General features: G+C 48.0%; 1 protein-coding gene and 1 long non-coding RNA gene across 8 annotated transcripts in view; one reads left to right on the plus strand and one right to left on the minus strand.

Moving 5' to 3' along the window:
* Window positions 1–11: 11 nt before the first annotated feature.
* UBFD1 (ubiquitin family domain containing 1) overlaps window positions 12–20,797 on the plus strand; it is a 38,257-nt gene continuing 17,471 nt past the window's right edge. The window contains exons 1-8 of one of the 7 annotated variants that reach the window (XR_013760721.1): window positions 19–187; window positions 375–704; window positions 1,569–1,777; window positions 4,680–4,745; window positions 4,885–4,990; window positions 6,182–6,232; window positions 8,785–8,867; window positions 11,283–11,299. Coding sequence is in view for 6 of the 7 variants with exons in the window: in XM_079121188.1 (XP_078977314.1) it covers window positions 163–187; window positions 375–704; window positions 1,569–1,777; window positions 4,680–4,745; window positions 4,885–4,990; window positions 8,785–8,867; window positions 11,283–11,393 (930 nt within the window). In the remaining variant the exon portion in view is untranslated. Of the gene's footprint in view, window positions 188–374; window positions 705–1,568; window positions 1,778–4,679; window positions 4,746–4,884; window positions 4,991–6,181; window positions 6,253–8,784; window positions 8,868–11,282; window positions 15,085–20,797 lie in introns of those variants that run through there. The other 6 variants (XM_079121191.1, XM_079121190.1, XM_079121188.1 and 3 more) reach the window with 6 other exon arrangements.
* Window positions 9,383–11,268, minus strand: LOC306649829. Its single transcript, XR_013760723.1, has 2 exons — window positions 11,080–11,268; window positions 9,383–11,048 (listed from the first exon to the last, which is right to left on the minus strand). It is a non-coding gene; the product is annotated as an uncharacterized lncRNA (long non-coding RNA).

The raw sequence follows: 20,797 nt of genomic DNA on the forward strand, positions 1-20,797 counted from the left end.
GGGGCAGGACCAGGGAAGCGGAGGAGGCGGGTCTCCATAGAGACCTCCACCTGTTTCCGGCCAGGCTGAGCGAGATTAGGGGCTGCTGCGGGGGCCAATCTCAGCCAGCTCGCTTCTTCCCAGCGGCCTCTGCGGGAGCGGTGGGTGTTGTACACAATCATCATGGCGGCGGCCGGGGCCCCGGATGGTGAGTGCGGAGGGGGTGGCGGGCGCGGGGCCCGGACCCAGGTTGCGGGCGCTCGCGGGCGGGGCGGGGATGCGGCCTGGACCCGGAGGGAGGAGCGTGGTTCGGGAGCCGTGAACCGGCGGCGCCGGCCAGAGTCCGGTCGCAGGCCCAGTCCGCGGCGAGCGCCCACCCCCTAACCCCCTCGCAGGCATGGAGGAACCTGGCATGGACACGGAGGCCGAGACCGTGGCCACCGAGGCGCCCGCGCGGCCCCTCAACTGCATGGAGGCCGAAGCCGCGGCGGGGGCGGCGACCGAGGATTCCTGCGACGCGCGAGGCAGTCTGCAGCCGGCCCCGGCCCAGCCCCCTGGGGACCCCGCGGCGCAGGCCTCGGTCAGCAACGGCGAGGACGCGGGCGGCGGCGCGGGCAGGGAGCTGGTGGACCTGAAGATCATCTGGAACAAGACCAAGCACGACGTGAAGGTCCCTCTGGACAGCACAGGCTCGGAGCTAAAGCAGAAGATTCACTCGATTACAGGTAATCTCGGCGCTGACAGCCAGCTTCTCCACCCCACCCCCTTCTAGTATCTAGTGCTTACGCTGCACTAGACATTGTGCTTGCTGCTCTCTTTGCATCGGCTCCCTCAGTCTTCCGAAGCCAGTACTTGCATTCCTCGTCTGATTACTAATGGGCAAATGAGACCATAGATTACAGAGCTAGTGAATGGCTGAGCCGAGATTCAAACAACAACCCTGACTCTTAAGTCTGTAACGTCACTAGTAAAAATCACCTGAGGCACTTGTTAAATTTACAACACCTAGGCCCTTCCTGGGGAGATCTGATTCAGTGGGTTTGGGATTCGGCCAGGAACTTACTTTTAGCAAATAATCTTAGGTAACTTTCACACTGGAAGTTTAGGAAATATTGCTGTTGACCATCATGCTGGCCCTTCACGGTTACACATACTGGTTCATTTTATCTTATTTATACTTCTTTTCTGTTTGAAATGATTATTCTTTTAAGCTTTCTCTCTGTGGCCTGTAACTCCATAGGAACAGTAACTTTGTCCTTATTGACTTCGGTATTCCTGACACCTGTGAATTCTCCCTTATTATTTGAGTGATGGGATGATGAACACTTTGGAAAGAGTGATAACTAAAATTCATTGAGCAAAAACAGGCACTGTGCTAAATATCTACGTTTGTCCTATTTCTTAATCCTTAAACCTACACAGAAAGACCTACTTTCATCTGTCTGATTTTGAGGCCCAGATGCAAATTGCCCAAGTTCACTAACCAAATAGATAGTGCAGCCAGTATTCATTTGCTGTTCTGTTACCAAAGCACTCTGAGATCCATTCATTTTTTTTGTTCCTTTCACTGCCCTCTACCTTTTCCCAAGGTCTCCCACCTGCCATGCAGAAGGTCATGTATAAGGGACTTGTCCCTGAAGATAAGACGTTGAGAGAAATAAAAGTGACCAGTGGAGCCAAGATCATGGTGGTTGGCTCCACAATAAATGATGTTTTAGCAGTAAATACGCCCAAAGATGCCGCGCAACAGGATGCAAAGGCCGAAGAGAACAAGAAGGAGCCTCTCTGTAGGCAGAAAGTGAGTCCTTCGTGTGCTTGTTGGTCCTGAGAAATTAGAGGCTTTGTCCTCTCTAGCCTTGGTTGATTGTATTCTCCCTAGAATAAGCTCCTTTTTGGACAGGGCCCATGATGGAAATTTATGGCAGCAGTTGGGTGCAGCAGAGTGGAGGTGACAGCTACCTGAGATTTGCAACTATGTCTCGTCTGGCTGGTCAGTGTGTCTCAAGTCTACCTACTTTAGGATAAGGTCTTTCTACAGGGAGGCTCCAGACCAGATAGTAAAAGAAAGACATGGGTTTCTCTATCCGGTTTAGTGCAAAAGAAAAATGTCAGTACTAAAATTAAGCCTCCATTTTGAACAAGTGCTTACATTTGAGTTTTGGTTTGTGACTTTTCTCAAGTCAACAAGTCCAATTCTGAATAGGCATGGAAATCAACAAATTTGAGTTCCTCTGAGACGAACCATTTCAGGAACTTGAATGAAGCTGAGTAGGAAGATACCGACACTTATTTATTCTGTCCTCCTAATCCATGAGATGGGGACCTGACTTTTCTATCCAAGTGAGCAATGGAGACTATGTGAAGAGATTCAGCTTTGTCTTACAATCATTGTGGCCTTTACAATTCTTTTTATTCTCTTTTTTAAAAATTTTTGTTGTTGCAGTAATGGGGATTGAACTCAGAACCTCACACATGCTTGGCAAGTGCTCTATCACTGAGCTGTGCCATCAACCTTTTTTAAAAATTTTGTTTTGAAACAGGGTCTAACTTAGTTGCCCCAGCTGGCCTCAAACTTGCAATTCTCCTTCAGCCTCCTGAGTAGCTAGGATTACAAGCTTGTACCACTATACCAGCTTAAAATTTCTTTTTTGTTTTTAGAAGAAATGAAATTATTGTAGAAGGAGTAGTTTGGGAAAAACCATCATTCATGATCTTATCACCCAGTGAATCCCACTTGTCACTGAATAGCTTCCTTGCACAGAAAACAGGTATTCTCAGTTTACCTGTGTCCTGAGCAAAGGAAAGCAACTTAATTGATACCAATTTTAGTGACAGTAGGTACTGATATTTGACCAACACTGAGAAACACAATCTTGTGTTTAGAGATCCATAATCCCTTACTTGTGCTTTTGAGTTTTCAAAAGGGGTCTGAAAACCAGGAGTGCTTTTATAAATTCACAGCAAAACCTGACCAGAGCTTGAATATATTATGTTTTTGCTGTAGAAATATGAACATGTTGGGTGACAAGTTGTTCCCCCAGCCCCCATAGCAGGTATATTATGTAATAAATTTTGAGAGTATATTTATAAAATCTCAAACTCTAAATCTGTCTATAGGAATTTTTGTGTTGGTTTTGCTTTTTGGTGCTGGGGATTGAACTCGGGGCTAAGTACATACCCTGCCACTGAGCTGCATTCCTTGCCCCTGTCTGTAGGGTTTTGGATGAGGGATTATAGACCTATATTGCCATCCAAAAGGTGTTTGAAGAGTTTTCACCCCCCACATGGGGGTCATAATCTCCTGTAATGCGTTCTATTTCCTACCTTCCCTCAGATCTGACTGAGTGTTCTCACTGGTCACACCCTTAGAGCAGAACATGCCTTGTAAATACAGGTTTGAGTTACTGGTGGTAGCTTAACAAGCTTAGAACTGTTCTCCACAGCGCAGGGGGAGTTCTTCAAAGGTACTTGTAAGGCATGTCTCGTAATTAGGCTTCCCACCTGTGCTGCTTGGTTTGACTGATGCCAGTTATTATGAGGTATGACATGGCCTAATGAGGGATCCAGTCCCTTCTGCTTTTTATGGACGCGTCCAGGTATCTGGAGCTGATATACAGGGTGGCTATGCTGGCAGCGTGGCAATGTGGAGTTCGTTCCTACCACCGAGTTCCGCCATACCAGAGTGACTGCGCCAGCTCATGGTTCCTGGTGCTTACATTTGACCAAATTTTTACCCACTGCCCATTCCTTGTCCCATAGTACCAGCTTTACGAACCATTTACCTGTAAAGCCACAGAAGGAGAGGAGATGAGACTTGCAAATTATAGGGGCCATGGATTGGAACCCTTAATGAGGTGCCTCACCTTCTTGGCATTGGGTGGGAGTGGGGTTTGAGGCATCTTGTGGTCAGGGTCTAGAGTGGTCAGTGTTTCTGCTTGGAAATGTGACTGCTCAAGTTTTCTGTGTAGCTGGGGTTAAGAGTAGGGCAGTGGGAACGATGTCTCTGATGGCTAGGGGTTCCTTCTCAGCAGTTAGTTTGATTACCAGCATCTTATAGTTCTCTTTGGGGGTTGAAGTTGACAGATACTGCTGACATTTTCTACCTGCCAGAAGAGCAACACCCTTTGCAGTTCTTAGCATGGTTTTTAATCCTTTCATGGGTGACTTTTTGAGAAGGGAGTAAAACATTTGAACTAGCATTCTGGAAATCCCTCTTATTCTAGAAGTTTATTGAATATTGTAGCTACATTGGGCTGATTAAATAATTGAAATTAAGTACTTGGTTATTCAGTGTTATTTTTATTTAAGTATTACAGTTCTGGGGATTGAACCCAGGGGCACTTTACTACTGAGCTACACCTCTTTTCTAATTTTTATTCTGAGACAGGGTCCTGCTTAGTCACCTAGGCTACCCCCGGACTTGTGGTCCTGCTTCAGCCTCCCTGTTCTCTAGGAGCACACACCTGGCAGTTCCTCAGTCTTCCTAGCCACACTTCAAGTGCTTAGTAGTCTCAAGTGACTAATGGCAACTCCTTGGGACAGCACTGCTCTGATGTGTCAAGGGACCCATGGTCTGCAGACATGACAAGCTTTTGCACAAAAACATTAAGACTTTCTCCATCCCGTTTTTGAGAGTTAGCAACATGACTAAAATGTAGGCAGATATTTCATGTAACAGTCTCTTCTGACTTGTGTTATAGCAACACAGGAAAGTGTTGGATAAAGGAAAACCTGAAGATGTGATGCCGTCTGTGAAGGGGGCCCAGGTAAGTCTGACTTCTTTGTGACCATCTGAAAAGGAATCTGTCCCACCTTCGGAGAGTCCTGTGATCGTGTCCTCAAGTCCTGTCCCTTTTTTTCTGCCTGATTGTCCCTGCCTTTCTTCCCATGATGTTGTGCCTCCAGGAGCGCCTGCCAACAGTACCCTTGTCCGGCATGTATAATAAGTCTGGAGGAAAAGTGAGACTCACCTTTAAGCTAGAACAAGACCAGCTGTGGATTGGCACTAAAGGTATGTTTGTCCTCAGCCACCTCCTGGCCCACCGCCTGCCTCTGCCACCCAGCTGCACTGGTTCTGAGGTCTGCTGCTTCTCATTTGGAAACCTCTCTCCTCACTGCTTTGTGTGCTTCTGGCTTTTGAATTTGCTTTTAGATACTCGCCTCTTGTTTGGACCCTTTTTGCTCCTGTGCAGTCTGATTTCAGAGCCAATCCATCGAACACTGGCTCTTTGCACACAGAACCAGAGGTCCAAAACATGTGCTCCAAGGGTCAAGTGTTGGTCTCCAGTGAAGGGTTTTATGGATTTGCTTATACACAATTTGCAGAAATCAGGAGATTTCACTTAATCTGATCTGGGGGGGCGGGGTACTTCTCTTGGAAAAAAAAAAAAAATCAAAGATCTGGCCATTGGGGGCCTGCGTTCCCATGGCACTCAGGAGCTAGAACTGAGTAGTAGTTTGCAGAGTGCCATGCTCTTCTCCCCAGGTAGCCAGCTTTGCTCTTTTATGTCACCTGCTTGAGCCCTGTAGGTCAGTGAGTGCTGTGCTAGGTGAGGTTTCCCTGACTGCTGCCTGAGAACCGTGCCTGCTTCACTGCCTGGGTGCCCTCTGCCCCTGCTGTGCGCAGGATCTGGGTCAGCCTTGCTGGTTCCTGGGGAGCATCTCTGACCAGCCTCCTTCTCCCTTCCCTTAGGTGGTCACAAAGTCTTGTTGGTTACATTCCGTAATTGTCTGTGTCCCTTTCTTTGCCACTGTATGTGTGTGTGTCAGGGCTCTTAGCACCTCTAAAGTTGTTACAAGCAAGTCAACCCGTTTCCCTGCCCTGTCCGTCATCTTCTGTCCTGTCCATGACCCATACTCCCTTTTTGTCACTGGTTCCTGCACTCAAAAATCCTTCGGCCCTGTAAGATCAGGTTCCAGTGCCTAAACCTAGTGCTCAAGTGCTCTTCACAGTGAGCCCTGCTGTGTGCTCCCTGTCGTCCCGTGTCGGCTGACTTCCACGGCTCTGCTCACACTGTGCCCCATCCGTACTGCCTTCTTCCCCTTCCTGTTGTTAATAAGCTCTCCCGAGGCCCAGCTGTAGTGCCCCTCCTAATGAAGCCTTCCCTGATACCTCCATCCCCTCCAAATGAACTGCCACCACTTCTGTTCCTAATGTCCCCAGAGCACTTATTACTCTCTGACTTGTCTGTCCCCCTGTTAGATTCCTGGAGGGAACCGAACATGCCTAATTCACCTGTTTCTGGCCAGCACTGTAGGTATTCAGTGTGCGAGGTAAATGCTAAAGAGAAGTACAGGGGTCCCATTATCTGAGGCTAATTGGTTTCAGGGACAGGCCATTTAGTGTGACTCCACTAAAATGGGACCGAAGTTTTACAGAAACTAGAACTTGGGACACGGGTAGTGGGGAGTGAGATTTTTATCATCTAAACATGAAAATTCTAGAAAGCAAAAACAAGTTTCTTATTTTCAGTTCTGCTGGTTCTTGAAATGAGCAGACTGAAATGCCAGAAGCACTTGCGTTTTCTAACAATTTTATGGTAGCTCGTTATAGTCTTCATTTCATGTACAACTCGACTGTATGGTCAGAGCAAGCCTTGCAAATTTTGAAGGGCTTCCCCAGTTTGCCCGAGGGCCCTCAAGCCCTTTACTAGACTGTTCTTTCCTGTCCCACCTCCCCAGTTGTCAGTGGCTAGCTGCCCTGCCTGTGTCGGCTTTGCAGGTGATCTTGCTTGGTTCTCCATCATCTCATTCACTTGCTGAAATGCATAGACTTCCTGCCTCTTGCTAGATTTCTCCTTTTTCTTGTGGGTAGCCCACTTGAAGGCAGTTGCCAAGTGGATCCAGGAAGGGAATGGTGCCCAGGAGGGTAGGAGCAGCAGGGGGTTGGGTGAGGCCTGAGTCTCTGCAAGCTCGTTGGACCCACAAGGAATATTTTTGCATGATGAAGCTGTGTAGTAAACACATAGTAACCACATGGACAGACATAACTGAACTGCCTGTCCTTCAGTTGAGGTTTCTCAGCTTCTGGGAGCAACCACCCTCCTGCTTTGGCACCAGGGCAGAGCTCTAGAGGCAGCTTGATACATTGGGCTTCCGAGCCACTGAGAGCCTCCTTCCTCAGCAGCCCTGTTGAGGGCCACAGTCGTGCCTTCCAGGCTTGGCCAAGGCTGAGTCTTCTCCACCCAGCCTTTGTCTCTGTGTACCTTAGCAGCCCAGGGGCAAGTGCCCTTCCCACTTGCCTGAGTCCCGTCATCCGGTGGCAGTACTTGGAGGAGGACAGCTTGTCCTGGGAGTTGGCTGCTGGCCACTGGCATCATCTTTCCACCAGCCAGAAGCTGCTGTGGAATGACCATCCTTGGTGGGGTGCTTTGCTGAGTAAGTGACCCTCCCCGGGCTTTGCGCTCTCCTTGCTACGTGTGTAGGAGGCAGCAGTGTGCACAGCCTCGGGCACAGCAGAGCAAGAAGAACCTGCAGCCCCTGAGGGCCTGAGCCCTGTCTCGAGGGCTCTAATCTAGCCAGTTGCTGTCACCTTGGAATGTGGGTCCAGCATGACCAATCTTTGAAGTTTTCAAGAGAAGCCCGAAATCCATATTTTTATGTGAAACCTCCAGACATTTTGAAATGAAAGATGGTTTAGAAAGTTTTGATCTTGGCCACTGGTTTAGAGTTATGGAAAGTCTAAGCCCAGGAGAACATATTTAGGTCCCTTTTCCCTGATTCCATTTTTCAGAGACAAGGTCCCTAGCGTGGAGGTAAAATGTCCTAAGTTAGCAACAAGGCCAGAACCCCCACCTGTAAATTCCTAGTCTGGCAACTTGCCCATTTTCACATTCTACTTTTCCAGATTTTTCTTTCTGTAAAGACTGTCCTGAGTCCTTTTCTCCTTGATTTAACTTGCTGGGAGTGCCAGCTTGCCCCTCGGGAGGCCCCTGGTGCAGGCACCCCACCCCCATCCTCACGTCCGTCCTGCTGCACTTGGCTCCTGCCCATCTGTCTCCTCTTGCACCAGGCACCCTGGCCGCCCCATCTTTCTTACCTGCCATCCTGACACTCTGCAGAATGTCTCTGGCCCAGGTCATCAGGGTTGTTTCCGCTGTTAATCACACCAGCTTATAGATGTTGGCGAGAACACAGAGGGCAGAAGGCTAGCAATCATGGGGTGAAAAGTGGCCTTAAAGCTCAAACACTCCTTCCTCCTGTGAGCGCCTCAGGGAGCTCTGTTGCTTATCTGTTCTTGGCCTCTTAACTCTCCATGTCCCTGTGCCCAAGACCTCGGCCAATGCTGGGCTGGGGCCGTGAGGGTATAAAGGAATTTCTTGGATATGTGTTAGTCATCAGACTTTGAAAACTACTACCAGGGAAGATATATTTCTGCTCTCAGAAACTTTTGTTGTCATTCCCAAATCCTGTTCCCTATTTGCTCCTTCTTGTTCCCAGTTCCCTCACTGGGAGTGGTGGCACATGCCTGTAACCCTAGCAACTCTGAGATTCAGGCAGGAGGATTATAAATTCTAGGCCAGCCTGGGCAACTTGGCAAGACCCCATCTCAAAAAATAAAATGGGCTGGTGATGTAGCTTAGTAGGAGTGCACCCCAGAGTTCAGTCCCCGGTGTGAAAACAGTCCCCAGCTCCTAAGCAGGGCTCTAAGGACACCAATCAAGAGATGCTGCTCCAAGGTCCCTAGAGGGTCTGGTGCCGACCTACAGAAGACTGCTGTAGATCCCCTCGCCTTGATGAGGGAGGGAGGCTGCAGCTGAGGAACTGGGGGCCTTTGAATAACCGCTGTCATCCCTCTCAACCTAGAGCGAACCGAGAAACTGCCCATGGGCTCCATTAAAAATGTTGTCAGTGAACCTATTGAAGGACACGAAGACTACCACATGATGGTAAGTGGCCGGGCTTGGTCAGCCCCTGGCTAGATGCTGGTTTCTGCCTTATCAGGGAGTTTTGCTAATCGAAGAAAAAAAACATTGTCTTCAAAGGACTGTTTTAAGACCCCTGTGTTTTCTTCGTCTACTTAGACCTTGACCCACAACCCCATTCCCAGTTGTTTATTTTGCAACGTCCCCATGCCGCGCACCATCCCACAGCCTGGAGGGGAGTGTCTCCTGTGCTTTTGGAGACACCCTGTGCCTCCCTCTTATTCGTCATATTTTGGTTTTAGACCAGGAAAATGAATATGAAGAGGAGGAATGGCTTGTGGAGTTTCATTTTTAATTTTGTCTTGCTTTTAAAAAAAGAGCATCCCCTAGCCAAGGTGTTGTGAGGAGTTGAGGCCGTCTCCCTCTGTGGCCTCAGAGGCTGGGCCCGCCTGCTCCACAGAGCGCAGGCTGTCTTCCAGGCAGCGTGTCTGGAGCCGCTCCACAGGTCTGCAGAACAAAGCAAGGGTTCTGTGATCTGATGAACAGGCAGCTTGGGCACAGCTCCCCGTCCCAGCTCTATTCGAAGGGACCCCCTTCCTTCACCCTTTTTTTTTTTTTTTTTTTTTAACTTTCCAGTGCTAGGTGTTGAACTCGGTCTCAGGCATGCTAGATGAGAGGACACTTTAAAAATGAAGTTTAACTACTTAAACTCCGAAGTTGCTGTGACAGGGACTTGACCTGAGCTAGCAGTGCCCTCTTCCTTCTGAGGAGGGAGGTTTTCAGCAGCTGTCGATAGTGTGCAGCTGTGTCAACTCCACCCCAAGGAGTAGGACAGCTCAGTGGTATGGCCAGTGGCGGGTGTTACAAATTCCATGACAGAGGGATATGTCGGAAGATCCCTTGTTACAGGGAGAAATCAGCTGGAGAGCCAGTCTGTCGCCTTTCCTGTGCTGTCTTCCGCCTGGTGGTGCTCATGCAGGGCTGTGGGTGGAATCCTGGGCTGCAGGCTCCTGTCCTTCCTGGGAGTGGCCATAACATCACTGGGACTTCTTTCAGGCCCTCAGGTGGCCCTTCCATCCTGCTCCTCCTCAGTCTTTAAAGCAAGACTGCAGACGGATTTGATTTGCCTTAGTCACTTTTCTGTTTCAACAGTGGCATTTTTGTATTTTTAGCTAGGCCCCTTCACTTGTGTTTGAAGTATCTGTGTGAGCAGTTTGACCCTGTAGGGTTTGCAGCCCCAGATTTCAGGCAGCCCGAGGGTAGGGATTACAGACAGGTTGAATCAGCCACACTGGACATCTCTTAGGGAATCTGTATGTGGTAATGAACTAATACCTAGTTTAAGTGCTCATTTCTCTCTGGAGTCATTTCTGGCAGAGGGTGGTGCTAGTGGTCCCTCTTTCTAAACAGTTAGGTAGCACTTCTGTGCTGATGAAAGTATTCACTTCCCTCTTTATGCAGATGCCATTTCTCTAGCAAGATAAATGTGTCACAGTTCACAATTAGAAAAATGTGGCTGTGCTCTTTCAATTTTGGAGATGAGTTTTTAACATTACAGAAAAGCACAGAGTACCATAAGCCATCTATCCATCCATCCCTGAGAACAATTGTAAATCCTTTGTAACTTGCTTTAAATCTTTTCTTTAAATAAAAAAATAAAATTTACCAACAGTGACGATGTCCCCATTGTCTTCCCCTTCCCCTGTTCCCATTATGACAAATCCTCGTGTGTCTTTCCATCTATTGATTCTTTAATTTGTACGTCCACAAACAAGATCGAGTAATGTTTTTTCAGTTTTCATGAATGATACCATGGTGTGTACTGTTCTGCAATTTGCTTTTTTTCGTTCGACATTGTGTTCTGTCATATTAACTCTAGATCCATGAGGATCCAGCTCATACCTTTGTAAAAGCACGCCAGTGTGTGTATGAATAGGCCTACCCCCCTTTGGATCCCACATTCCCTCCCTGATGGACGTGTAGGTTGTTGTAGGGTTTTAACATTCCGACAGTGCTGTTTGTACATTCACACCACTCTCCTTGTGCATGTGTGGCAGGTTTTCTAGGGCAGCGGTTCTCAAACTGTGGTCTTCAGTCACGTTGGAGTACCTGGGAGCTTGTTGGCAGCTACGCAGGCCCCACCCCAAGCCTGAAACCCCAAGGGGTGCAGCCTGCAATCTGTTTTCCTGAGCCTTCCAGAAGGTTCTGATGCCCATGCATGTTTGCAAGCCGCTGCCTCAGGGTTGGCTGTGCTGAGCCTGGCCCCACCTTTTCTTTTACTTGTTTTTTAAACATGTTAGGAGAGTGCTCCCCACAGTTTGTTTTGTTTTTCTTCCCTTTTCGATTAATTCACTTCCCAACCCTCCCCCGTGTTTGTTGTTCTGCCTGCTTGGTCACCCCACCTCTGAAGTTCGCTTGGTTTTCCTTTTTCCCTTCCAGGCGTTTCAGTTGGGCCCCACGGAAGCCTCTTACTACTGGGTGTACTGGGTTCCAACTCAATATGTGGATGCAATCAAAGACACTGTGCTGGGCAAATGGCAGTATTTTTGAAAGCACTTTCACCTCTGGCCCAGGAGACTGACCCAAAGTGAAGGACATTGCCGGGAGAGGCCTGCAGCATCCCTGGATTTCAGAGTTCTGGAACTTTGTTCACACACACAAAAATCTCTATTCAATCTGAGGTGATGTGGTGACTGAAGCCAGAGGTGATGTACTTTCACCATTAGCTTAATTTTAACTTAAAATCACCGATTCCCTTTCTTGCAGTCAGCTTCATACCATTTTTAAAGTCAGTATGGTGGAAATCAATAAATCTGAATTCCGAACATGTTGTGTGGAATACTCTTAAGTCTATTTGAGAGTAGATCTGCCAATTATGTTGAGAAGGAAATGATGAAAAGCTTTCTGGGTTTTGTTTTTGTTTTTGTCTTTTTTTTTTTTTTTTAATGATTTCAACTGAAATATTTTCATAAATCTTTGGTTGCAAACATTTGGACTGCATTGTGATGAGTTGGGGTCTTTTTCCTTGGTGTAAAATTGTATGCAAAATTGGGGGGTTAGTAAGCCATATTTTTCTGTTCGCTGATTCAAATTTAATTCTTTCCCTTTTTAATTTTCTCACTTCCCTAGATTTGAGTTTTTGTTTTAAAAACCCAAAGATGCCAGTTCCTCTCTTGGTACCTCATCCAGCTTCCTTCCCTGGGCTCTGTCCCTCCGTGCTGCTGCTGCTTGGGAATGCACGTGGGGGAGGAGGAGCTGCTGGGTCGGGGGCAGGGAGCTCTCGCCCTCGCTGTGGTGTTGTCGAGCAGCAGAGTATCTCACAAGTGACTCCTGTCTAAACGTCTTGCCCTTCGGGCCCCAACTTGTGGGGCGTTCCATTGCCTGTTCAGTCGTCGTGGGCAGCCCTTGCTGAGCTTGGCTTTGAGGCCCAGCCCGGTGTGGGTGTGCCTGGGCTGGGCTGCTTCAAAGCCCCCGTTTGGAGAAGGAGCCAGGTAGAAGGTAGTTTGTGCAGCCATATAGCCACAGATCCAGAGACCTTCTTTCTTTGGAAGTTTTCCAGAAATTCTTAAGCAGTCCAATGATTGTTTCAATTATGCTTCTCCATTGGTCCTTCTGCTCATGCATTAAGTTCAAGTGTCCTTTATCCCAGGTGCAGAGATGCCGCCTTTCTCAGTAAAAAGACATCTGACCTAGTGGGTTGGCCAGTGGTGTTTGAACAGTTAAATGGGATAAATTGCTTTCATGATCAGCTCACTCTCTTCTGGTTTTAGCCCTTTTGTTCTTTGTACATGTGAACTTCCGTCATCTCCTATGGCTTGATTGACTCTGAAATGAGGGGCAGTCTCGGTGGATGACACCTTTTGTGCTGTTTGCTGTTTCTCTGCTGCTGTCTTTGCCATTCTCCTCTCACTGGTTGCAGGCTCTCTTAGTAAGGTTTGGCAAGAAATCTTCCCAGCCTCACACTTTGGATTCTAAGCTGTTCCCCCTCATTCTGTGAAACGTATTAGCATGTGTTCGCCTCAGATGACTATCCTTGTGAGCCAGTTAACGACGATATTCTACGCCCTTCCCTTCTAAGCTGTAGTTCAGGAATCACATAGACAGACTCTTGCTTTTTGTGGTGTAGTCAGTGCCAAGTTCTGCATCTGGGCAGGAAAACCTACTCTTTGCTTTTTGGGGGCATAAAGTACGTATGTGAAGTGCAGCGTCCAAGAAACTGCCTGTTTTCCATCCCTTGAAAAAGGAGCAGTAACTGCGGCTCTTTTGTCCCCGTTGGCAGTTCCTGGGGAAAGGAGTGCGCCTTGCTACTTGTCCCAGCGCCTCCTGTGGTTGACAGGTCTGCAGGGGAAGTGATCAGGTAGCAGGCAGAGCATCCTCTGGGTTGAAATACTGCCCTTTCTGTTGCCGACGTCCCCATCCTTGAGACTTGTCGGACAGTGCCATGTGCCCTTTTGGTCCCTCAGAGCAGGCATCTTTGTCCCCAGAATGGCTCTGAGACCCCTCCTCTGCCCCTGCCCTCCTTCCTCCCAGCCAGAGCGAGTGTGCCATTGTCCCCCTGCTGCCCAAGGGCCAGACCGCTTCTCACTCAGGCTGGCGTCGTTTCGAGAGGACCAAAGCCTGCGTGAGCCTTTTTATTTTCAGTAAAATGGTGCTTATTTCCTTACTTCGAGATATTATCTATAAATAATGATGTAAATGACACCTCTTCGTGTGGAGCTGTTCGAGGGCTGCTTCACAGAGCTCGCCCACTGTCGTCACAGTCCTGAGCTCTGGCTCCTGACCTGTCTGCACAGGAGACCTCGCCGGAAGCCTCTGGGAGAAGTTTGATCCGTGCCTGGGTCACAGCAGTATTCGCTGTTTTGTCACTGAGTCCCGTGAGCAGTCTCTTTATTCCATGCTTACGTCTGACTCAACCTGTGCGAGCAAATCGAAATACTCTTCCCTTTAGGTAGCAGCACAGTGTTTTGTTTTTTTCCTCAGGACTATTTCTGAACAATTCCTTCACTGTCGGGTCTGAGGGGACCAGAACTCTCCCTCCCTGTGGCAGGGGCATGCAGGCGGATGAAGGAAGAGCTGACTCGGAGAGGGCCTCCGAGGGCGTTCGCCGGAGCTTGAGGTGGAGTGGTCCCGCCCCAGCGAGGCTGCTCTGGGCCTGTCACTCGGTGCTGCCCGTGGGCTTCTTTCCTGTCCAGAATCGGGCGAGCGGTCCTCCTGCAGGTCTTTCCTCACAGACATCATGCCTTTCTTTTCCTCCCTGAGGAGACTTGGCAGAATAAGGCAGCAGCGTCACCCTGCTGAGCCCCGTCCATCAACTCCTGTCCAGTCAGTCGGATCAGAGAACTTAGACTCGCGAGTAGCTGGAGCTCTTTGGTGGGAAGTATTTTAATCCATGATGGGTCTTTTGCAAGTAGCGTTTGCTCTTTCTAAATGAAGTTGAACTGAGCTAAGGGTGCACTTTCTTAGACTCTGTGGACATAGTCGGGCCGGCGAGGCCCTCAGCAGGCTCCTAGTTGCTGCTTTACCTTATGAGGGCCAAAGAGATTAACTTTGCTACATTGCCACGTCTCAGAAAAGATGCCATATTTCACCCAGAAGGGACTTGTTTTCCAATTCCTCTTACTTTAACCATGTGCCTGGAGGAGCCATGCTGGACTCTTGCCATTGGCCCACTCTTTCTTTGCCAGGGGCCGAGAAGGGAAAGGGGACAGACTCAGTGTGCCAAGGGCCACGCAAGGGCAGGCGTTCTTCCACCTCTTTCTCGCTCCTTGCCTCTGTTCCTGCCTGTTGACATGGAAAAGGATGGTCCCTTTGTCCTGAGGCTTTGTAGCAAAGTCATCTGCAGTTAGGATTGGCACCTGTTTCCTTCTTCACAGGACCTGGCAGCCTTTCTGAAGTCACAGGTGGTCAGGAGCCCTCTGAGGTGCAGAACATCTGGTAGATTACCTGCCAGGCTGAGTGCTTCTACTGCTTTCTAAACTTCTGAGAACCTTTTTTTTCTTTCTTAAAGAGCTCTGCAGAGTTATTTGACGATATATGTAAGTACCATGTTTCCTTGTGGTGTACGCTCTGTTCTGGTTTGTTTTTAAATCAAATGCCTGTTTGGGAGGAGATGAACGTATTTAGTCTATTAGATTTGCGCTGCTGGATTTTTTTTTTCTTTTTAAAGTGTAACCTTGACTAGCTGTCTTATTGTTTATCCTGTAAGATTAGTCTATCAATTAAAGTTTGATAATTAATTGCGTCTCTTTCCTTCTGATTCTTCCTGCGTCTAATCCATACGGGGGCCTGACCGACATTTGGAGCTGGGCCAGAAGCCCTCTTTTGCCAGCTGTGGTCTTATTTGGCTTTGAAGTATATCCAAATTTATTCTCTACTGAAACAGTTGGTGAGGAGATTCTGGTTTATTTACTCTTGGAAGTCCACGTAACCAGCTTGCTGGTCAGCCATACTCCCGCTAAGGTCAGCAGCTTGGTCTGCTCTGACCTCCCCGTGGCAGAGGGGAAGCTGCCTCCTGCCCTCACCCTCCTGATTAGGTGCCTTGTGCAACCTCACCAGCCATTTAGCCTTCAAGGACATGTTCAGTAACACACTTGAGAACAGAGCCCTAGCTTTGGCCACTGCTACCAAGACCCGGGAAGAGGGAGGGAGGATATCGTTACCTACAGTGGGACGAGAACAGAATCCCTAGTCTAAGGAGTGAGAACTGGTCTCTCAGAGCTCGTTGGGACTCTCCACCACTCCCGACAGTAGACCTTCTTGTCTTCCCCATGATTTATTAATGTTCTGGAAGGTTTTGATCTCATTGCCCTTTCCTGGCAAGGAGAAGGGGTCTGTTCCTTTTCCTGTTACTTCTTACCTCCTGATCCTGATGGAACACTGCTGGATTCCTAAAGCTCTGGCCGTTACATGGGAGAGGACCAGGTGGCTTGTCCACCTGCTCTATACTGACTGGTACCCACCCAGAGAATCTTCTGTCTGTGCAGAGGGTACTTCTGGATTTTATCCCAATTCCAAACAATTCCTTCAGGCACCTGAGACTAACAGGATGTTGGATTCCCCTTCAGTGGAGAAAGAGATCAACTCCAGGATGAATATTTTACTGTACTGTTGGGAAGCGTCTGGCGTTTTCTCAGCTTTGGGTAATGTAACAGAATCCTTCACACATCAGGGTCCAGGGTATCCTTTGGGCATCAGGGTAAGAGGAAGTGCTTTCCCGCGTCTTGCCTGAGAGCTGTCAAGGCTCACCGCGCAGTGGGAATGGGGTGCTTCCCCCAACCCAAACCTCCGCCCACGCACTCAGCTGCTTTGAGCTGGAACCCGCCGCTCTGGCTTTGCGCGGTTGAAAGGTGGTACAGTAGTCTAACATCCTTACACCGTTCACGTAGGTTTACTGGTCATTAAACTCTCAGGCACCCTTGCTTTCTTGGTCTAGCGTACCAGTTTATTTTGCTGAAGCATGTGACAGATGTGCTGATGTCATCACACTTCCAACAGTGTCGCGACACGCATCGTTTTGAACTGTACCGTTACTCACCTAAGAACATTCCTATCGACGCAGTAATGTCATCTCTTAGGCCAGCATAGCGTTTAAGAATTTTTTCCCAGTTAATGATCTGTTTTAAGATCCTTATCTAGTCTCGTGTTATTTAAATACCCTTTTAACTTTTCTGTTACTAGTCTTGTTTTTTTCCTCTAACCGTGAAGTGATTTCCTTCTCTGTATGTACATGTCCCACCCTACCCGCTGGCTGCGCTGGGGTTGGAACCCAAGGCCTCACGCACAGTGAGCGAGCGCTGTCCCGCTGAGCCATGCCCCAGCCCTCCCGCTGCATGGTTTTAGTATTCTCATTTGTCTGTCTTCTTCCCACCTGGTCCTGAGTCCGTTTCTGGCATGGGTTTCTCCTGGCTAGGGCGCTGCGGTCCTGGAGAAGGCATGTCATGGAAGCAGATCCCCAGGGACCAATGTCCTCACATCCAGTGATCGTTGTGGCTCTGATTCCGTATCCACTTCTAAGACTTGGACTCCAGGGACCCATCACTGAGGACTGCCGTGGTTCTTGGTGAAGCTGGCACAGCTAGGCAAAGGGATTTGGCCCATGTAACTGGGAAGTCCAGAGTGTCAGACCTAGTCCAGTGCAGGTGCTCAGTCAGATGGTTGGGCACCTGGCCGTGTAACGCTGGGCTCTGCTTTGTTCTTGGTCGACTCAGAGCCTGCCGACTAGCAACCAGGGGGAAAGAGTTTCCCCTCCTGAGAGTTCTAGAAGTCCCAGATGAGGCTTTTAAAGGCTTGTTACTCCTGCCCTCCACAAACAGACACAGTAACCCTTTGCATCTTCAGCATGTGTTGGTTTACTTCCATTCCCGGTGAGCCTACGGGGTTCCAGGCAGGTACTCCAAACCCCAGAAAACAGTACTTTGACACACCACCTGGCGGGGCTTTGACCTCTTGCCATGTGCCACGTAAATGCCACTTGGAAAGAAACCTGTCCTCTCGGACTCCAGTCCTGGCGTGAAAAATGAGAACTGGAGGGAGTACCTCCGGGTGCTGTGTGAGGAAGACTTCCTCTCGACGTGCTTCCTCTTGTCCTGTCACATCAGCTCCTTCATTGATGTGCCAGGTACTCTGCTAATTATGTGCATTATATCGTCATCCTTCACATCCCTCCTGTTACCCCCACTTTTGCCTTTAGAAGAATCTTGACTCAGAGAAGTAGAGACTTAGCCACCTTTACATGGCTGTCCGTGACAGGCTACCCAGAACCCCAGTTTACCTGGTGCTGAAATAGGTCTGCCCCCTGACTCCCCTGATTGTTGGGAACTTAAAAGTGCTTGAATTCTTTCCTATTTTGCTTTCAGTTTGTTCTTCACCTGGTTCCACTACACAGGGCACTAACTTGTTTGTGACCTCCTTTTTTAAACGTTGAACCTTGGCATTTACTAATTGTTTTCATTAATTTATTAATAAAGTAAATGTTACATTTCCTTAATGTATTCATTTGCTTATTAATTGCCATTTTAAAAAACAGTCATACATGCACTTGGTGAAGAAAGGGCATGTGATAGCTCCGTCTCTTAGTTCCCCAGCTTCTCAACCCCAAGCACCCAAGTGTCCCTCCCCACTTAGACCACTGATTAGCATGAGAGGGCAGATTCCTTTACAGGAACCTGGCGGAGGACGAAAGCACTCGCCATACTCAGATTCCAGGCCTTGTTCTCCAGCCTGACCTCTTCCTTGAGCTCTCGTCATGTCACCTGCTTGGGTATTTCACAAGCACCTCAAATGTACCGTGTCCCAAACTGAAATCACACCCCCCATTAGATCTGATCCTCTCTTCATCCTTTTTTTTTTTTTTTGGTATTGGGGATTGAACCCAGGGACATGTTACCACTGAGCTACATCCCCAGTCTTTTTTTTTTTTTTAATGTTGACAGAGTCTCAAACTTGGGATTCTCCTGCCTTGGCCTCCCCAGCTGCTGGAATTACAGGAGTGTGTCACTGTATCCTGCCCTCATCTGGGTTAGTCCTCACCAGTACTGAGTAGCTCATTTAGACAGCAACTCACCAGTACTAAGTAGCTCAAGCCACGAACTTGGGAGATTACACTCCACTGATTCATTTCCTTCATCCAGTCAACTTCTGCCATTTTACTTCCAGAATCTCTTTCTAGTCCATCTCTTTATCCCAGCCTCCAAATCATTCTTCCTCATAAACACTTTTTTTTTTAATAAATGTTTTAGTTGTAATTGGACCCAATACCTTTATTTTTATGTGGTGCTGAGGATTGAACCCAAGGCCTCATGCATGCTAGGTGAGCACTCTACCACTGAGCCACAACCCCAGCCTCCTCATGAGCACTGAGTAACCACCAAGATCATCTCAGATGCATCTGGGTCTCTCCCCGCTGAAAACCCCTCCCCTAGTGGCACCCACTGCCTACAGTTCCTCAAGCAGACCGTACGGTCTTCCTTTGTGACCTAACCCTGGTCACTTCTCTAACCATAGACTGAGCGGGTTGTGCCCTGCCTTCTGCATTGGCCCCTGCTGCTGCTCCTGTCTGCATTCACGCCCTAGAAACTCCACTCAGCCTCCACTCCCCTCAACGCCTGGCCCAGGCACCAGTTCCTCAGATTCCAACGGACTAATGCCAGTCTCGACCCTTTTAAATCATCACTTTTCTTTTTCATTTATTATACAGTGTATTCTAATGCAGAAAACAATGATTAACAATAGCCAGGTCTATATCCCATCTTGGTAATGATTGTTAACATTTTGATATGTTTTCTAGAAATGAGATCATGCTGTTTTTGCTTAACAAAATCAGTCTTTCCATAGCCTATAAAATTGATTGTTCATCCAGTCCCATAATGTTGGATCCTATCACAAGTCACCTGTGTGCTCCTGGTTACATATACATAGAATTTTCTCCCAACAGAGATTTGAAGCATAGTACAGTGAACTCACATGTACACATCAGTCACCAATTTACACTGTTTACAGTTTGCTTTTTTCTTTTTCCTGAACCATTTGAAAGTCAGCTGCAAGCTGGGTGTGGTGGCACACACCTGTAATCCCAGCAACTCAGGAGGCTGAGGCAGGAGAATTGCAAGTTTGAGGCCAGTTTGGGCAACTCAGCGAGACTGTTTAAAAAAATAAAAAGGGCTGGCTGCACATGTAGTTCAGTGGTACCTGGCTCAATCCCCAGGACCAAAAAAAAAAAAAAAGGCAGCTGTAGACTTCACTGTGTTCCACTCCTGAATATTAAATGTCTCCAGAGAGTGAAGTTATAACTACTGCATATAGTAGAAATTTAACATTATTGCTTACGTACAGCCCGGTTGTCCCAAGAATGTCTTTTGTGGGGTTTTTCCTCCCAATCGTTTTCAGCATCACATTTCCCAAAGTTGTTTTCTTTCTTTGGTCTCCTTTAATTAGAAGTTACCCTGCGCTTTTCTGTGACATTATTAAATAATTATTTACTAAACATTATCAAGTGAAATATTGTATGTGTCTGATACTAGAGACTGAACCAAGGCCTCATGCATGCTGAGATACATCCCTAGTCTTTTATTTTTGAGATAGGATCTAATTTGCTGAGGCTGGCCTCCAATTTGCAATCCTCCTGCCTCAGCCTCTTGAGTACCACCATACCCAGCTCCCAGTCCTTTAATTTTAAAATTTTGAGATAGAGCCTCCCCAAGTTGCTGAGGCTGGTCTTGAATCCTCCTGCCCTAGTCACCTGAATAGCTGGGATTACACGCATGCACTACTGTGACCAGCCCATAACATTTTAAAAAGTCTAGGCTTTATACTGCCCCACTTTTGCATTTTTGTGCTTGTGATCAGATTCAGGTTACACAGTTTTATCAGGAATACCTTGAGTGACATGTCCTCAGGGCATCACATTCATAGCACAGGAGACTGGCTTGTGGCATTGATGATGCCATCGTATGAACTGTCTCCCTTACTAGACTGAGCTCCTTGAGACAGGAGACTTAATTCACCTTTGTGTACTAGTGGAGTGCTGAGCACACAGTAGGCACTTCACTATTTGAGCATACTTGCTGTTTGGCTACACAGAAAGCTGAAGTAGCTGGAGGCAGGGCTAGGCCTAGGTCCTCAAAGGGCTCCCAAGCCACCCTCTCGCAAAGGGAATGGCTTACAGGGTGCAGTGTTCTCACACATTTTCTGGGAGACGATTAATAAGTATGCACCTACAATCCCATTTATTCTGTCTTCTCTTTGGCCAGTTTGCTGCCTCCCTACAGTGGTACAGAAGCCTCTCAGAAAATATTCCAGTAAGTTCTTCCAAGGCCCTGCTGTGGTTTGAGAACACAGATTGTAAATGTCATTACCAGTGCATGTGTGGTCCAGTGAATATTCTCCCTCATTCTGGCTCCTGGACTTCGAGCAGCTAGTGATGTGAATGGACTATTTTACCACAGGCGTATGGTTAA

Source organism: Sciurus vulgaris (genome assembly GCF_902686455.1).
Source record: "Sciurus vulgaris genome assembly, chromosome: 18".
In the NCBI taxonomy this organism is placed as follows: domain Eukaryota; kingdom Metazoa; phylum Chordata; class Mammalia; order Rodentia; family Sciuridae; genus Sciurus; species Sciurus vulgaris.